Source organism: Engystomops pustulosus, chromosome 1, assembly GCF_040894005.1.
Source record: "Engystomops pustulosus chromosome 1, aEngPut4.maternal, whole genome shotgun sequence".
NCBI classification, from domain to species: domain Eukaryota; kingdom Metazoa; phylum Chordata; class Amphibia; order Anura; family Leptodactylidae; genus Engystomops; species Engystomops pustulosus.
The window spans coordinates 33,988,910-34,005,501 of record NC_092411.1 but is presented as its reverse complement, the minus strand read 5'-3'; the positions used below and the strand labels follow the sequence as shown (position 1 = coordinate 34,005,501).

General features: G+C 38.7%; 1 protein-coding gene across 1 annotated transcript in view; it reads right to left on the bottom strand.

Moving 5' to 3' along the window:
- Nucleotides 1–16,592, bottom strand: part of MAST4 (microtubule associated serine/threonine kinase family member 4) — a 325,776-nt gene that overhangs the window by 45,593 nt on the left and 263,591 nt on the right. The window contains exons 9-15 of the mRNA XM_072144319.1: nt 13,692–13,846; nt 11,736–11,811; nt 9,808–10,017; nt 7,427–7,528; nt 7,001–7,133; nt 4,001–4,068; nt 2,469–2,554 (exon numbers count right to left, since the gene is read on the bottom strand). Coding sequence (XP_072000420.1) covers nt 2,469–2,554; nt 4,001–4,068; nt 7,001–7,133; nt 7,427–7,528; nt 9,808–10,017; nt 11,736–11,811; nt 13,692–13,846 — 830 coding nt within the window. The remainder of the gene's footprint in view (nt 1–2,468; nt 2,555–4,000; nt 4,069–7,000; nt 7,134–7,426; nt 7,529–9,807; nt 10,018–11,735; nt 11,812–13,691; nt 13,847–16,592) is intronic.

The window sequence follows — 16,592 nt, the reverse complement described above, 5'->3', positions numbered from 1 at the left end:
GCTTGTACATTTATGACCCATAAGAATATAATATTGCTGTAGCAGAAAGGCATACACGGTACTATTTGCTCTTTAGGGTTTTGGCCCAGTTCAAACTGGCAGTTGGACTTCTGCGACCTTTGGTCACTCACGCGATATTATCGAAAAAATTAACTAATCCTATATAGTCTCTATCCATTTAAACAGGTTTTTAATGGCTTCCGTTAGTCTCCATTAGCACTACTTCCGTTATTCAAGAAGGAAGAAAGAGTGTTGCATGTCTCATCCAATATTCTGCAAAAATAATGGAAGCACTAATGGAAGTGACGATAACTGACACTAAATCAGAAGCCATTAAAAAGCCCATGGAAGTCAATTGACATTTTCACAAATCCTGGACATCCTGGACAAGTCAGTGGACATTTTCATGTTACTTCATGTTATTATCATTTGAGTGTCGGAAAATAACATAACATAGAGCCGGACACAGGTTTGAACTGAACCGAATGTTAATCATCCTTCCAATAATCTCCTCGGACATATAGCTCCAACTGCACTGTAGACATAGGTTTGCTAGTTCCTTGCAAATGTGGGTGTCTAAAGTAATCCACAAACAGGGCGTAAACAGTGGCGCCCTACAATTGCCCAAGTGTGGTAAGCTATGCCTTTAACAAGATCCAGTATCAGCCTTCTAAAGTCATCGCCTCTGTTTGCTTACCAGCTGCTATTTTTGTAATTACAGGATCTATCCTCTCAATACAAATATTTTGGCTTTCCCACATGCTCTTAATCTGCCATGACTCACTGATGCTTTATACTCCAAATCTCATTAAAAGCTGCAGAGAGTTTACAGAAAACGATATTTGTGTATAATGGACAGAGAACTAAAAACAGCAAATAAACAAATCAAACCGTAGTATGGACGGGCCGCCATCACCCCTGTAATATGCAGCCGTGATAGGGAAGTTTCCAATATTTACAAATTGTATTCTAACCAACTTTAATGCAAAAAGGGCAATGAAAAAAACAAACAGCAACAAGATGCTATCAACAGGATCAGATTTCTGTCACCATTCCTCTAATGCGATTCCGAAGTCTTGCAAAAGAAGTTGACCATTACTTTCTATGTATAAAGTACAGAGCTGAGGCTTCAATAATTCTAACATCAAGTTTCTTCCAAAGAGAAAAAAGGGTTGAGAAACTGGATTTCAGAAACCTTGAAAAAGAACTTTATCTATTAACCGACTGAACCCTGGCATCTCCATTTCCACTGAGGGTATCACCAGGGCCATATTATGGGGAGGGCACTTGGGCACACACTCCAGGGCCCCCACCAACCAATGGTGGATAATGGTGTGGGTGATTTTTGCAGGGAATGTATCCACGTGGTAGCCTCCCCACATACTGGTGTCTTTGGCAGAGTGACGGAACAATAGGGAACTTACTGGCACAGTGTCATTATACACTGCAACACCAGCGCCAGATGTCTGACTGAAGAGTAAAAGCTTGCACCGTGCAACGGGGGAACAAGATAAAGTATGTAAAGTTTTATGATATTAGTTTACTGGGGACTGCATATATGAACTTGTTGATAATAAATCCAACTTGCAGATTTTATGGATGAATGGGGGGGCCTCAAGCTCACCACCTCCTGTAGGTCCATAATACCCCAGTCCGACACTGGGACTGATGCAGTTTTTATATGAACCTTTATTACGGTTGTCCAGCACTCACTCACTAACCTTTTGTTAAGAATACATACATGCTTAGCTGAGCCAAGGATGCATGTGTCTAGGGCAGCCAAGAAGACAGCTGTGAGCCATTAAAATGTTATTTCTGTTTGATGTAATGAACCAGAAAAAAGATAGCAGGGAACAAAGGAAGGGGAAGGTTTCTAAGACCTAATGGAGTCAAATTTAAAAAAAAAAAAAAAAAATTGAAGGCTTAAATGGGTTGTCCGCTTCCAGCAAATAATTGATATGGTTTGCATATATGATATAATGAGCCAAGCAGCTGCGTGTCCATCAAAAGACCATTTTCAGATGCCTATCGACTGGAAGTAAACAAGAAGTTTCTATAGCAGGACAGCAAGCAGAGATCTAAAAAACCGTGAGGAATTGATACAGAAAGTACTGTATATTGAAAAATTATAACTTTTCATTACACATACCATATCAATTATTTCCTGAAAGTGGACAATCCCTTTAAAGTTAAGAAACTTAATGTGATTTAAGATAAATACTAACGCTCTAAATATATGAAATTATCCTATTTTCTAATATACTATACACCAAATACCAGAAAGAAATCTGTTTCATGCAGTTATGTTAAAGTTTTTTGAAGTAAATTTTCAAAAACATCCAATAACAAATGAAGAATCACAAACCGCATATCATCATCGGGACACATCAGTACGAAAGCCATGTAAAGCGATTTATGGAGGCCCCTCGAAACCATGTGTGCTTATCTTTTATGAGCATAAATCTTACCCATAAGCTCCATTGCTGATTAGTTTCATCGTTTCAAAGTCACTCTCACAAGGCTTTCTTCTCATTTTCAGTGATCGATTCGAGCTCTAAAAAGAGAAAATTAGAATTAAAAATGTAAAATATGGAAATGGATATAGAAATTCCCTTAAATAGAATCTTCCATAATCTCTATACAGTAGTTCAGTTTGGGCCAGTATCAGACTGTCATTGAGCCCACGAGCTTTAAGGAACCCTAACATGAGGAATCTATTATGAGAAGGAGATCTGATGGTAGATTCCTCCTGCCTCTGCCCTAATCTAATAAAGTAATTTAATAATCCTGGAACCAAACTTGTTAAAAGTTATTTTAGTAAAATATAAATAAAATATGTAAATAAATATGGAAGAGGCTACTGGGACGTGTACTAGCCTGGCCGGGCACTGGGAGCTAAGGCTACTCCACACCCCAGTAGCCTCTGCAGTTACTTTACATATCACAAATATTACGTTTTTGACAAGTTAAGTTAGGTACCAGTATTATTAAATTACAGATTAGGGCAGAGGCAGGAGGAATCTACCATCACATCTATTTCTGATGGTAGATTCCTCACGGTAGGTTTCCTTTAAATTATTCGGGAGATCCACCCTGCATGATCGCCCAGGAAATAGACCCAACCAGCTTCCAAATTAGGTTGTCTTCTGCTGAATCCATGGGGTCAATTATAAAGGATACTTAGAAGCTTTCCCCCTTATATAGAACATGGGTAGTTATATACACCATATAGTATCATTGTATATGCCTCCTGGTGACTTAATTCTATACAATTATAGGATAAAAGAGTTATCCATTCATATCAACAGGAAGGGGTAGAACTTGTGATCCATGGGGGTCACATTAGGGTAAGCCCTATGCATCACAAGCCATATCAGAGCCATAGAAAGTAAATGGAGTGGCTTAGCGTTTCCGACCTGCCAATCCATTCATTAATGGATCAGTGGGGCTCTCGCTGGGACTTATCCTGTGAATAGGGGAAAACTTGATGTTGCACCTTTTAAATTATTGTGTTTTAATTGCTGTGACTTCCCGAGATCATGAAAATGGGGGCCTCACATGAATGTACTACGCAGCACATGTTCAACCAGTGCTCCACTCTCTTCTGCGGGGCTAAGCCTTCTAAGAAGTTCAAAAGAAGCGAATGGAGCACTAGTGAAGGCGTTGCAGGTCCCAATTCCAGTGACTGCTGGGGGCTCCATCAGTCACATCCCTAGCGGTAAAACACTTATCCCCTTTTTTGCTCCAAACACACATGACTTGTCTGACAATCATTCATTGAGGCATAAAATTCATTGGCTTCCAGCAGCACATTGCACTGTGTAAACAGGGAAGTGCTACCAACAATAATGGAACTGTATGTGCCAGAACAAGGGTATTAATCATCATTCTACAACATATAATACCACTAAACGGTGCGAAAGCCATTTTATTGTTGTACGTTTTATTGTTATACAACCTATTTTCTTAGATTATAAATGCATACATAGAAGGTACGTACACTGGCAGATTCATCAGTCTCCGGTGTTTCTGCTGTCCCACTGTCATAATTTGCCAGGAGGGCTATTTCTGAAATAGTGACCAAAAACATAACATTTTTAGCCAATCATAAATAAATATACAATAATAATAAAATCAAATCTCCAAAACTAGTTACAAATTCCATACATATTCAAGTAACCTAGATGATATAAGTCTATAGTGAATAGAATTTTGATATATTAGAATAACATGTACTAAAAAAAACTCCCACCCTTAGGACCTCCCCTTCTAAAAAGGGGTTGTCCAGCACCTGAAAAACATATTGTTCCTCCATTTAGCTACAATTTTTTGCTCAGCTGCAATACCGACTCTAACTGGGAGGTCAGGGGTGTACCTCTTCAATAAACCAGCAGCATTGCTCCAATATATCCCCTTTCAGCCAAACCAAATTAATTTTTAAGCCACTTAACTACCGGAGTGGCATTAACTACTACAGGGGTGACCTATGGTGCCCAATGTTGATAACAGCTGATCACTCAGGTAGTTCTCTTTAGGAAATTGGTTGATTTCTTCAGTGCACCCCTTAAAACAACATAAAACAGAACCAGTTCGGAGTTTTTTGGCTTCTAATGGTCTCTTCATGTGTAAAAAAAACAAATTATAAAACAAAATACTAAGGATGGTACAATAATGAGTAGGCCATGTACTGTAAGTTCCTCATTTCTCTTGTAATGTACCTGCCAGCCTCTCCTATTATTGTACTTTAAGGTGACCCGATTCAGTCTCATAACTTCTTTTATGTCGGCTTCAAATAAAAAAAAATCTCAAAATACTATTGAAAATTCTGCCGAAAGTAGCTAATGTCACGGCGAACAAGGCAAAAAAAAGCACAATTCCATCTCAAAAGAAAGCCTGGCCCAATAGCAGTTATCTTGGAAGCGCATAATATCTGCAAACAGTAGGTATTAATGGAATGAATCCCAGAGTCAGCACTTAAAGCAAGAATCCCGGGAACCATTTTGAAATGCCTGAAGAGATTTTTAAAACTCATCTAAATACCATTAAACATCTGCCTATTTTATGTCATTGATTGAATCCATTTCTGGAGACTGGCGTTACGGAAAGAGAGAAAAAGAAGGTAAAGACGGCAATTTAAAAACCACAGGGGGAGAAAGAAGAAAAAAAAAATCTCCCTCTGGGGAATAGTTGAGAATTGCACCGGTATCTAGCAGATGATGAATCTGTTGTGGTCCAGCTTTCAAAGCCGCCTATTCATGTGCTATTATCAACCGGTAATTCATGCGTGACTACTCTATTAGGAATATTTGGTCATCATGAAGGCAGCTGCTGCTGGGTTCAGATCCTGTGCTACCAGCGTGGATACCCTTCAACTTGTTTGTTTGCAAACATTATGAAAAGGTAACAATTTGGCAGATAAGAGATGAAGCTCTGCTCTCCCCGGCGTGCAGCTGAAGGTAATATTGCTCAGCTGCTAACAAAAAGATATCATTTTAAAGTCATTCCGTTTGACGGCAAATGTAGAATCTTAATGCCGCTCATAAAATATCCATGTCTCCGGCAACAAGATTAGGTGCTGGTACCAGCTCTTTAATAACGTCTGCTCTTCTCATTGCATTACAAAACCATTTCTATTGATCATGTTTAAAGTTTGTAGAAACCTCTGAAGAAAACTTTCCAGAGCTCTTAAAGAAACCAACGTAGTGACTTTGATTTTAGAGTCATGTTCAAAAAGCTGTAGACTATCAATTTTGGCAGGCCTATCAAATGTTCTTTTGGCTGGGTCAGTTCACATCTCTGTTATGTATTCAGTTATTTGCATCAGTTATTGTGAGCAAACTGTCATGGCGACGGTTCGGCACTCCCCGATAACGTTACAGGCATCACCGATCTAAGCCAATATGGTGGTGCCCATGCCCTGCCAGCAGCAGTTAAAGAGTTTATACAGGCGGGTGTTTTCTGCAATATGCAGCAAACACCCAGATTGTATGGAAAGAGCTCAACCCATGAGCCTTTTCCATACACCCCAAACAGACGTGTGACGTACTAATATGTCACACATTGTTAAAGGGTTAAGTACTCTAAGCTTTGGCTCAAAACAACTGCAGACCAAACAGAGATGTGAACAGACACTTAGAAGTAAAAGGGAATGATATTAAAATCTTCGTAAACATAATTTCGAGAAGTAATTTTACATCAATTTGTCTATTGAAAAAAAAAAATAATTTATTAATAAATTATTTATTAGAAATGATTTATTTAATTATTTATTTATTTTTACATCATTCCAAACTGGTTCACATTTTATATTCCCTCAACTTATGCATCAGCTTTGCTGTGTAGATTAGGACAGAGCCCTCTCATCACTGAGTGATGAGTGAATTTATGACAGCCCATATATGCTGCTTGAGGTCGAGATAAGGCTGCATAGCAACAACGCTATGTATTCAACTTATCAGCCACATCCTTATCGCTCATCGTCCCGCCTGGACACTGTATCTGTATATGACAATAGATGGACTATTAAAAAGGTTTTGCCACTGAAATAATTGTAATTTATAACTTTGGCTTCACAACTTTAAAAAAACTTTTAGAACTTTAAAACATGGCACCGATAACCCAGGCACTTCAACGCATGTATATAATATGTAATAATATGTATCTTGCCAATGCATTCCATAGACTCACAAGCAAATTCAATCAAGTCATTATCGGTGGGTAGTGATCTATGCTTCAACTAATAAACTAAACACAACTAACCGAAGAAAACAAAACCGGTAATTACTCACCGGAAATTGCATTTCCTTTAACCACAACAGCACCCAACAGGGGCGAACCCCTTTCTCCAGTTGGGTGCTGTCGTGGTGAGAGGGGGAAATAGGAATTAATGTAGTTCCATGGTATACTCTTATTAAAAGTCTCCGATGGACCAAATATCATTAAAAAAATGTTTATATTTACATAGAATTTTTTAAAAACTAGATGTCCATAATTTCCTTACCTTCGAGAGGATCTTTGTTTAGCCCCAGCTGGCTGATAATATACCTAGGTATGTCCGTTTTGATACCTTGACCCTCTTTGGCATGGCCTTCTGCCGCTTCCAAAAGATAATAAAATTCTTCTGGGTCAAATTCCTAAGATATACAAAAGAGGTGATCACCAATAAAAAACTTCACATTCCCCAATAACCTTACATTTCGTGTTTTATTTAATATTTGTAAGTACAATATTATTTCCAATAGGCAACTATAGTTATGGTGGGTAAACATCTTAGCCAAGAGTGGAATATATCACCATTATCTACAAAAAATATCCACACTATGTACAAAACAAATCTGGGGCAGTTTTTCATAGAATAACCAATACTTTCTTTCTGTGTTCTCTGAAGACAGCCTTCTATTAAATAGATCAAGTTCTAGTTTCTTACCAGGCATTCCAACAATCGAGCCGGCCGGGCTATTACAATGAGGATTTTTTGTGCCAGTTGTTTGATAAAGGCCAATTCTCCACTTTCTGACCTTTCTTGAGCCTAAAAAAAAAAATCAGAGGTAAAACACATAAGCTTACAACACATATGGAATTAAGGTTACAAGCATACAAAATTGGTGGTCCTTTGACCACTTCATTTATCTCGGTGCGCTTCGACAGAGGAACCAGGAGAAAAACTTCAGGCAGCCACTAAGTATTTAAATTTATTCTTACAGTTTTGTTATTTTTTAGGATGCATACGGTATGATTTTTTTTTGCTTTTCAATTCTAATATTAAAGGACTGGAGGGAACACAGTGACAAATTCGTGTTTCCTGCATCGGCAGCAGAAGCCATTTATCTTTATTATTCTGTATGAGATGTCAGAACCAAACTAAGTAACTGTCTTCAGTGGTCAGTGAGTAGAAAACTTTCTAAATGTCTTTAGCTTCCAAACCATGAAACCAAAACAGACAAACTAGAACCCACGGGAGGGCAGACAGATCCATCTAATTAAATATACAAGTGTCTGCAACGACTAATGGAGACCGAGGAGCAATACACTTGGCTTTAACCAAACGCTGTGAATTATGCTTTCTTATCTGTAATTGCTTGTTAAGTCTCAAGACCTGCATTTATAAACTCTCGAGAGGGACCACAACGTTCCTACAATGAATAATATAATATACATGCAGCACAAATCTTCTATAGTGTATATCAATATGTTTGGAATGTGGGGACAAGGACAATTTTTTTTCTAGATTTTCAATTATAAAGTATAGCTGTTCCAACTTACATACAAATTCAACTTAAGTACAAACCTCAAGAACCTATCTTGCATGGTACCCAGTGACTGCCTGTGCTAGTTTGGATTTAACCCAAGTCATGTCATCAGGATTTTTGAAAAAGTCATGCTTGATGGTACAGGGGCCACCTTACTGGGTAGCCAAGTGACAATGTTTTCCTTATCCCATCCTGGAAAAATGTATTTGCGTATTTCCCAGAATCCCCTAGTGGAGCATCAAAGGCTCGAAGTCTCCACACACCGGCAAAGAGGTCTTAATCTGCAAAGTCTCCATGATGGGAACTCTTACTTCCCTGACCTAGTGTAAATGAACATATCTTAGTAGAACAGCAAAGTTGGAGAATATATGGGCTGTCAAAAGCAGACAAGAGAGACATAGGTAAAGAATTGGAACCCATGTGCCTTGTAGTGACCAGAAGGGCTACTACAGGTGCTGCTCCCGTTTACTTGACAGCACTTGGCCAACTACATTCAGTTATATTTGCTTTGTTTATGTGCATTGTATAGCCTTTCAGTGCAGGGACAGGTGTCTTCACTCAACCATGATCATCCAAAGAGGATAGGCCATCAATAATAATTCCCGAAAACCACTTTAAAGGGAACGGTCATCAGAAATAGACCTAATAAACCACTACCAGTATGTTGTCAAGCAGTTGAACAGCTTCTAGATCATGCTTCTTTCATGGTCCAGTGTGGTGGCATCATCCACAAAATCAACTATGAAGTGAGATGTAAGTTAGATGTATAAAGTCAGGGAGGCAGAGAGTAAAACACTGAAATCAAGTTCTCCCTACTCTCAACACCTCATTCACCGGACTTCAGTATATCTCATTAAAGATGTCTTTGGACACAGGACCATCAATTACAGTAAAAGAGGTGTTGTGAGGCAGAGAAAGCTTGACTTCAGTGTTAAACTCTCCGCCTCCTTGACTTCAAACAGCCAATTTACATCCCACTTCAAAGTTGATTTTCTGGACGATGCCACCGCACCAGGCCATGACAGAAACATCTAAAAGCTGCTCAGCTGCTTGACAACAGACTGCTAGTGGTTTATAAGCCAATTTCTGATGACAGGTTACCTTTGATGCAGTTTTTGAAGCCAAAAGCAGGGGTAGATCATAGTGGATGAGTATATATCATTGAGAGAAGCTGCTCCACTCCTGGTGTTTGGACATTAAAAACTACATCTGGAAAACTGAACATATGAACGCACCCTAAAGCCTGTCCAGAATTTAGAGATGAATGGAGCACCAAAACTCGAGGGCCCCACAATGATCAGCTGATAATAGCACAGTGTACAGAGTCAGAGGCAGCTCCACAAATCATGTAGATTTAAACCATTTTAATAGAGTATGGCCCAGTATGTGTGGACTTTGAACCATGGAGGTTGTACATTTTTTAACATTATACATTTTATCTGTGCAGTATTTCATATTGTCTATCTTTGCTCAGTAAACCAAGGTCATTTATTGATATTTCACAATTGAATACAAATGCGGGAACAATGAATATTTTATGAGGGAGTCTTTGATTTACCTCTTGTAATAATTTTTCTAATTTTTGCTGCAACTCCAGAAAATATCTTGAGGTTATGAGACCTTGGTGGGATTTGTCCAGGCAATCTCGTGCCAACTCCACGATCTGATGGTGAGTGAAGCTGAGCACACCATCTGGTAGCGGGAGCACGCTGTCAGGGGAATAGTTGGTGATAATGTCCTGAAGTCGCTCTTCCATCTGAGCTGTGGCCTGAGGAAATATAGGAAACAAAATCAAATGTCATACCGAAACTTCTAAACTTTGCAAGCTGTGTAGCAAACAGATCAACAAAAAAAAGAATAATACACGAAAATCTGTTCAAGCTAATTTTGCACAGAAAATTGGTCATTTAAAGGGGCAGGGTGCTCATAAGGGGGTCATTTTGCAAAGAGTATAATGGAAAAAAAAATTCAAACTGAAAACAAAACAAAAAAACCCCTGAAAACTGAAAAAAACCCACGGAAACTGAAAAAAAAAAAGAATCAGTCTTTTACAGAGGAGTTCTTCTCAAATGTGTGGTCTTTTGGAGAAGTGTCACTGTATGATTGAATATATAGAGTCCAGTCATGTGACAACTACAGCCAATCATTGCCCACTAGAGATCACAAATGAAAGCATGGTCACATGCAACAGTGATGATCCCTGTGGCCACTGTGGGTCACATAACCACTGACACTTTGGGCCTAGCCGATGCAGTCTGAAAAAGCACTGAAGGAACACGTCACAGGAACAGAGAGGTGGAGAGAGGCAAGTTCTCTTACCCCATCCCATTCGGGGTGGCCAGGGGTATTCCACATTGTTTTCATATGTTTTTCCTCTTCAGAAAATTCTTATATGTTTTAACTTATAGACTCTAGATGATTTACTGTACAAGAAGGATGTATCCTTGCTAGTTAGGTAAATCAGCTGTCTACCATTTTATTTTTGTCAAGGGAAACTGTCGGCTGAAATTGACCTAATAAAACACTACCAGTATATTGTCAATCAGTTTAAGACCATTATAGGCCAGCATGTTAGCGTCAATCAGGAATCAACTTTGTAGTGTGATCCAAATAAGTCTAAATTAGTCAGATCATGACTAAGGCTATCACAAGAAATAGAAAATCCTCTGGCACTTCATGTCTTGGTAAAATAAGTCTTTAATGGAGCGTTAAAAATCCACATAACCACAGGAAGAAAGACTGACGTGTTTCGAGCTATTCGCTCTTAATCATAGTCATGACTAAGGCTATATGCCGAAACGCGTTGATCACTAACATTACAATGTACCTGAATTTGTGATCGCTATGTTGGATTTTAACCAATAAAGAGAAGGATTTCTTCACCTAAATCGTGAGTGTCAGATCCTTTTTTCGATCTAAATTAGTTGTAGAATGCCGGGAGAGCTCAGCACTAAAGTCGAGCTCTCCCTGGTTTCACTGTAATTGAGATCCAGGTTCATCACTATACAGCTCTTCTAAAATCTAGTGCATGATGGGAGAGCTTGACTTCAGTGCTAAATAGGACTCTGCTTCTTTATACAACCAATATTTCACTTAAAACTTGGTTTTCAGGATGTCACCAAACTGGGCTATGAAAAAAAACATGAACCGGAAGGTGTTACGCTGCTTTATAATATACTGTTAATGATTTATTATGTCATGTTCTACAGACAGGTTCCCTTTAGGTAACCTTAAATGAGCTTTATTGTTCATGCTGACCAAGAAAATAATGGATGAAATTATACTTATTATCTTGATCATTCTCCAAAATATTGTATGAAATATGCATCATAGCCCCATATGTGTAAGTGATCTGCACAATAGAATTTGTAAACGTAATTAAGTCAAATATAGACTTCTCTCTACAAGAACAGAGAAATAAGAAATGCCACATATAAAAAAACAGTAAAAAGATTCTACACAAAAGAGTAAATTGTCTATAATTACCTTCGGGAAGCGTTCCTTGTACACATGGTTCATCATGATTATCTCGTGGTCACAGCAGGCGGGTGTGCGTCCAGGGCTGAAAACATACAAAACACTCTTTTAATTCACTTGCTATTAAAAGCTCTTCTTACATCAACACAATTACAGAACAGAAATAACACGTCGAGAGGCCCTCAAAATCACATGTACAGTATGTCCCTGGAGAAGACGCCAGCCTACAAGAACAGTATGCCCACATCTATAACGCCATTAACGTGGGTCATCATGGACCATCATGTGTAGCAACAATAAATGTTATTGCCTATATCATAATATGGCTGGTTATGGAATAAATGCTAATATAAATCTTCTGTTCAGTGGGGGGGGGGGGGGGCGCTTCACATTTCAAAGCAGTACAAAGGAAGAGATCAAAACATGTGCAAAAACATCTCATAAAACCGGACAATTCAGCCAAAAGTCAAAAAGAATTTTGGCTTCAATATGAAAAAGAACATATCCTCATAAATTTACCATTCCATCATGTTATTATTGAGACCATTTTTCTAACTTTTTGTCATTTTCTTTTTTTAAAAATATATTTTATATAACATGTTGGCAACTAGATAGTCTGAATAGAGAGATGCAGATCCCTGTAGCCTTTTAGTTAGCTTTGCTGTATAGACTGAGACAGAATGAGAGTAGTCATCTCAGTAGTGAAAGTGTTAAATAAAATACTAGCGTAACCTATACTTACCACTGTCTCAGTTCCGGTCCAGCTAAACACCTCCCATCACCCTCAGCAGAGGTTCGGAGGTGACATTATGTCCACAGCACACATCAACATTTAGCCTCTGTTTACAATAGATGCCTGCAGTGACAGGAGACTGCGCTGGACCAGAGGTAGGGGACAGGGGTAAATTTAAGTTCTTTTTAATTTGTTAAAGCAACCTCTGCCACTAAAAAAAATATTTATGACAGAGAACCCATTTAACACTAGTAATTTCCTGTGGGCATCTCTTCTAATAACTCTCTGGGGGACGGGGCTGTAACCCATCAATCCACTGATAATTTAGGATTCTGTCAATAGACTCCTCTTAGATGCCACAAGGCCTACACAACTTGTTGTACTGTCTGTTATACAGAAAACTACTCTCTAAGATGCTTCACCTAGATTTTTTACACCTGTGACTTTCCATATGGGAGTGATTCAGCGGCAGTAAGGTCCTCATATTCTCTAAAAGCACTTAAAAAACGATTCAGATTTTCAAAATGTAAAGGGCACAGGTTAGTGTGATGTTAGTAGGAGAGTAATAAACCCTAGTCAATAGGGCGAATATACAATATAAATATTGCTCTCAACATTTCCATACACTGAGGAATTTGGCGTCTTGGTTGGGGTTTATCAATGGATGTTGCTTTTTTCAGTTCTAGAAGATCCAAAAGTGTGGAGAATAAGAACCTAAATACGGAATAGCACAGATTGACCATTATATATTTCAAAACATTTTTAAAACTATCAAGGCTCTGGTCTAGACCAGTGGTTACTTGACTTGTCCACGTACTTTGAAGAACATTGAGTCTAGAAGGTAAACTCACCCAACTGAGATTAAGACATCATGCTGAGGAACACAGTTTTTGAAAAAGTCATTGTTTCAACAGAACGTACTTCTAAGGGCCAATACACATGGCAGTAGTTTCCATAGCCCCGTGACTGTTCAAGCCACAAATTTTAGAGCAGGTCCTATTCCTGACTGAGTTTACGCCATTGGATGTTCTTTTCTACTGTCATCGGTGCATAAGTGGACCTCACATGTTAATGACGCAAAGGTCGAAAACAACAGAGCAGAGAAGAGGCCATTACGTTCTTGCAAACAATTTGTATTCTGGGGTTGACAATCAGATGATCACATTGAGAACAAGCCTAAATGTAATTCTGACTGATTATTTCTTTCTGTGACGGTAGTAGACTTCACACACCTGAGACTCCTGGAGCGAGGGCGCAGTGGCGTGTTCCGGCATCTGTCATCGCTGGCAATGCTCTCGGTGCAGAAATGTTTGGACAAAAAATGGAGTTCGTCGGGCGTCGGTTGATATGGTAACTGGTGTAGCTTCTCCTGGGATGAACAGGATGACTGTGGAATACAGCAGAGGGTTAACATACATGTGGAATACCAGCACAGACGATCTTGAGATGTCATTGCAGATTTTGCCGAGACTACAAAAATTAGCGGTGATCACCATCAAAGGCTGTTTATTGTTTATATGTCTGCATCTGTCTCCAGTGTAAGGGAATCATGTCTACAAAGCACAACTGTCTATTTCAGATTGTACAAATCTCTTCTAAATGTCAGGCCAGAAGGTTAGTTGGAGGAGAATATAAAATGGATGATATCAGCAATGTGGATATTTTTTTGTTGACAGGCAAAAGGAAATTGGACAATGACAAGTCATTACAGACGGGTTCTCTACTGAATACCCAAATCTCACTGCAGCCTAAAAGAAAGCCTTTGAAGATGTATCAGGAGATAAAAGGTTATATCCAGCAATAACATATGTATTATTCAGAAACCTACAGACAACGGCATACGGCACACGCAAATCTCATACTCAAATTATTTACCAATCATGAGCCAAACTGGGAGAAATGTATCGACATGTAAACATTTAAAATGTCTAGAATGGACCCAAAATAGGAATGACCCAAATATCTGAGTGTAAAATCCATACTTTTTTACCATTCTTTGGTTTGTTTGATGCATTGTGTGAAAGAATATGTTACTGTATGGAAACCACTAACATCTCCGTATTTGGCGCTCTTAGTGCATTGTGTATTAGGCTGACAAATTAACATTTCAGGCCTGACCTTTAACATAAGCCCTTATATCCATATTTAATGGCAACCTGTCAAGTTGGATATAGTATCAGACTATGTGCAGAATGTGAAATAACATTAAGACAAAATGGAGTTTAAGCTCTAAAGAAGAAATCTCGCCTGGGCATTAAATTAAATCATCGGCCATATACAAACATTTCTTCAACTGGATGTTATTTATTTATTTTTTTTAAACGTACCATGTGTGCCAAGTCAATTTCTCATAAATGTAGTCATGTTGTCCCTTAGATCAAGATGATTGTCCTTGGATATGACCATGGCTGCTGGAGTTATTCCACAAACATTTACACATAGTTACAAACTATACAAATAGTTTTTGTATAAAATGGCCAGGAGTTACTATATGCTCCACAGCCGTCTAGTGGTCAGGAACACTGAATCCAGGCGGTCAAGCAGGGTGGTTGTATCCAAAGACAGCCTTCTTATTTCTAAGGGACAACATGGCTACATTTATGGGAAATTATCTTGGCACAAGTAAATTATGTTTAATAACATGCAATTTAAGAAATATAAATATATATATTTTACAGTATTATAAATGTCAATGCTGATGAGAATACCCATTTAACTAATTTAAATACCGTACCTACTCTTTCCATTTTTAGGGGTCCATTGGGTCTACCCTTACGAACTTACATAATGATGGATGATTTTTAAAGGATAGGATTTTGACTAATATGGATTTTTTCATCAATCAAAAGCTGTGTCAATTAGCCAGAAAAGTAGACAGTACATTTTAAAATGGAAATTGAGAGACAATTGATTTCTCTTAGTATCAGTAACTGCGCACATGGACTAAACCTCTTCTTCTTGGTAACATACAGATGGCTTAAACATCACCAAGGGATCAGACTACATATGGTTGTTTGTGGTCTGTTACCATAGAGACCAATAGCTCTGCATTGAGGCTATATATGATATATAGACACAAATGATAAATTTATAGGTTTCTGTTACATACCTCCATTGAGACCTTCCAAAATAAATCTACACCCTATGCCGCATGAGAAAAGAGCGCATGCTTCCTAAAAACATTCCACATATACCGCGTGTAAGAGGCCATTTGTTTTCCGCACAGATGGCATAAAACAAATGAAGGACTTTCAAAGGTTCCCTCTGATAATGGGAATGACCTCGGCTTCACGGCAGCGCTGGAATGCGCCTCATCTGGGCTCACTACATATACACGTGTTTATCTGATACCTTTGTTTGGATGGTGGCAGAGTTCATTGCAGGGAGCGTGCTGCCAATGATTGCTTATACATTACTAGGAGCCTCGCTGCCTCTACATCAAATATTTTATTACTGTATAGGCAGGCCCTGCTGACAGTTTCTGATTAGCTACAGGATTTGATTGTCAGAAACAAATCTCCTTTCTTGGTATCCGGACATCTCAAGGATCTCAAGTCCTTGAAACTGAAGTGGGCAACAGGACCTTTAAAATGAGGTTAGAAGGCAGACAGCAAATAAAGTGAACCCCATGAACGTAAAAAGGATGAATGATGAGGACACTGGGAATACTAAACAGCCAACAAGATTCTGTGGAGCGTTCCTGTAACCATGTATATTAGGAGGATGACAAACACCAAGGTCATCTTCCCTTAAAATAAAAGGAATATCAAAATCTTGTTTCAGCCAAAGGATTGTAGATGTCACTAAAATCTCCGACTCTCCCCGGCCCTGAACCATGATCAGGTCAGACATTCTATTATAGGGGTTGTGTATCTGTCGTGTGGCACATACAACTTACCATTCAACAAAAATGGAAAGTGGAATAGTTTTGCCTCAGATACTGCTCTATAAATCAGGTTTCCTATGGTCTTTTGGGCCTCCTGAAAGTTCTTAAAGCGAATCCATCACCAGGATTTCCATACCCTTTACCTACTGTGTTACATAGGGCTATATGCACACAGGACACCCATTGTTGTGTTTCTATATTCCTGTTGCTGCTTCCTAGCCATAAAAATCACTTTAGAAATATGCAA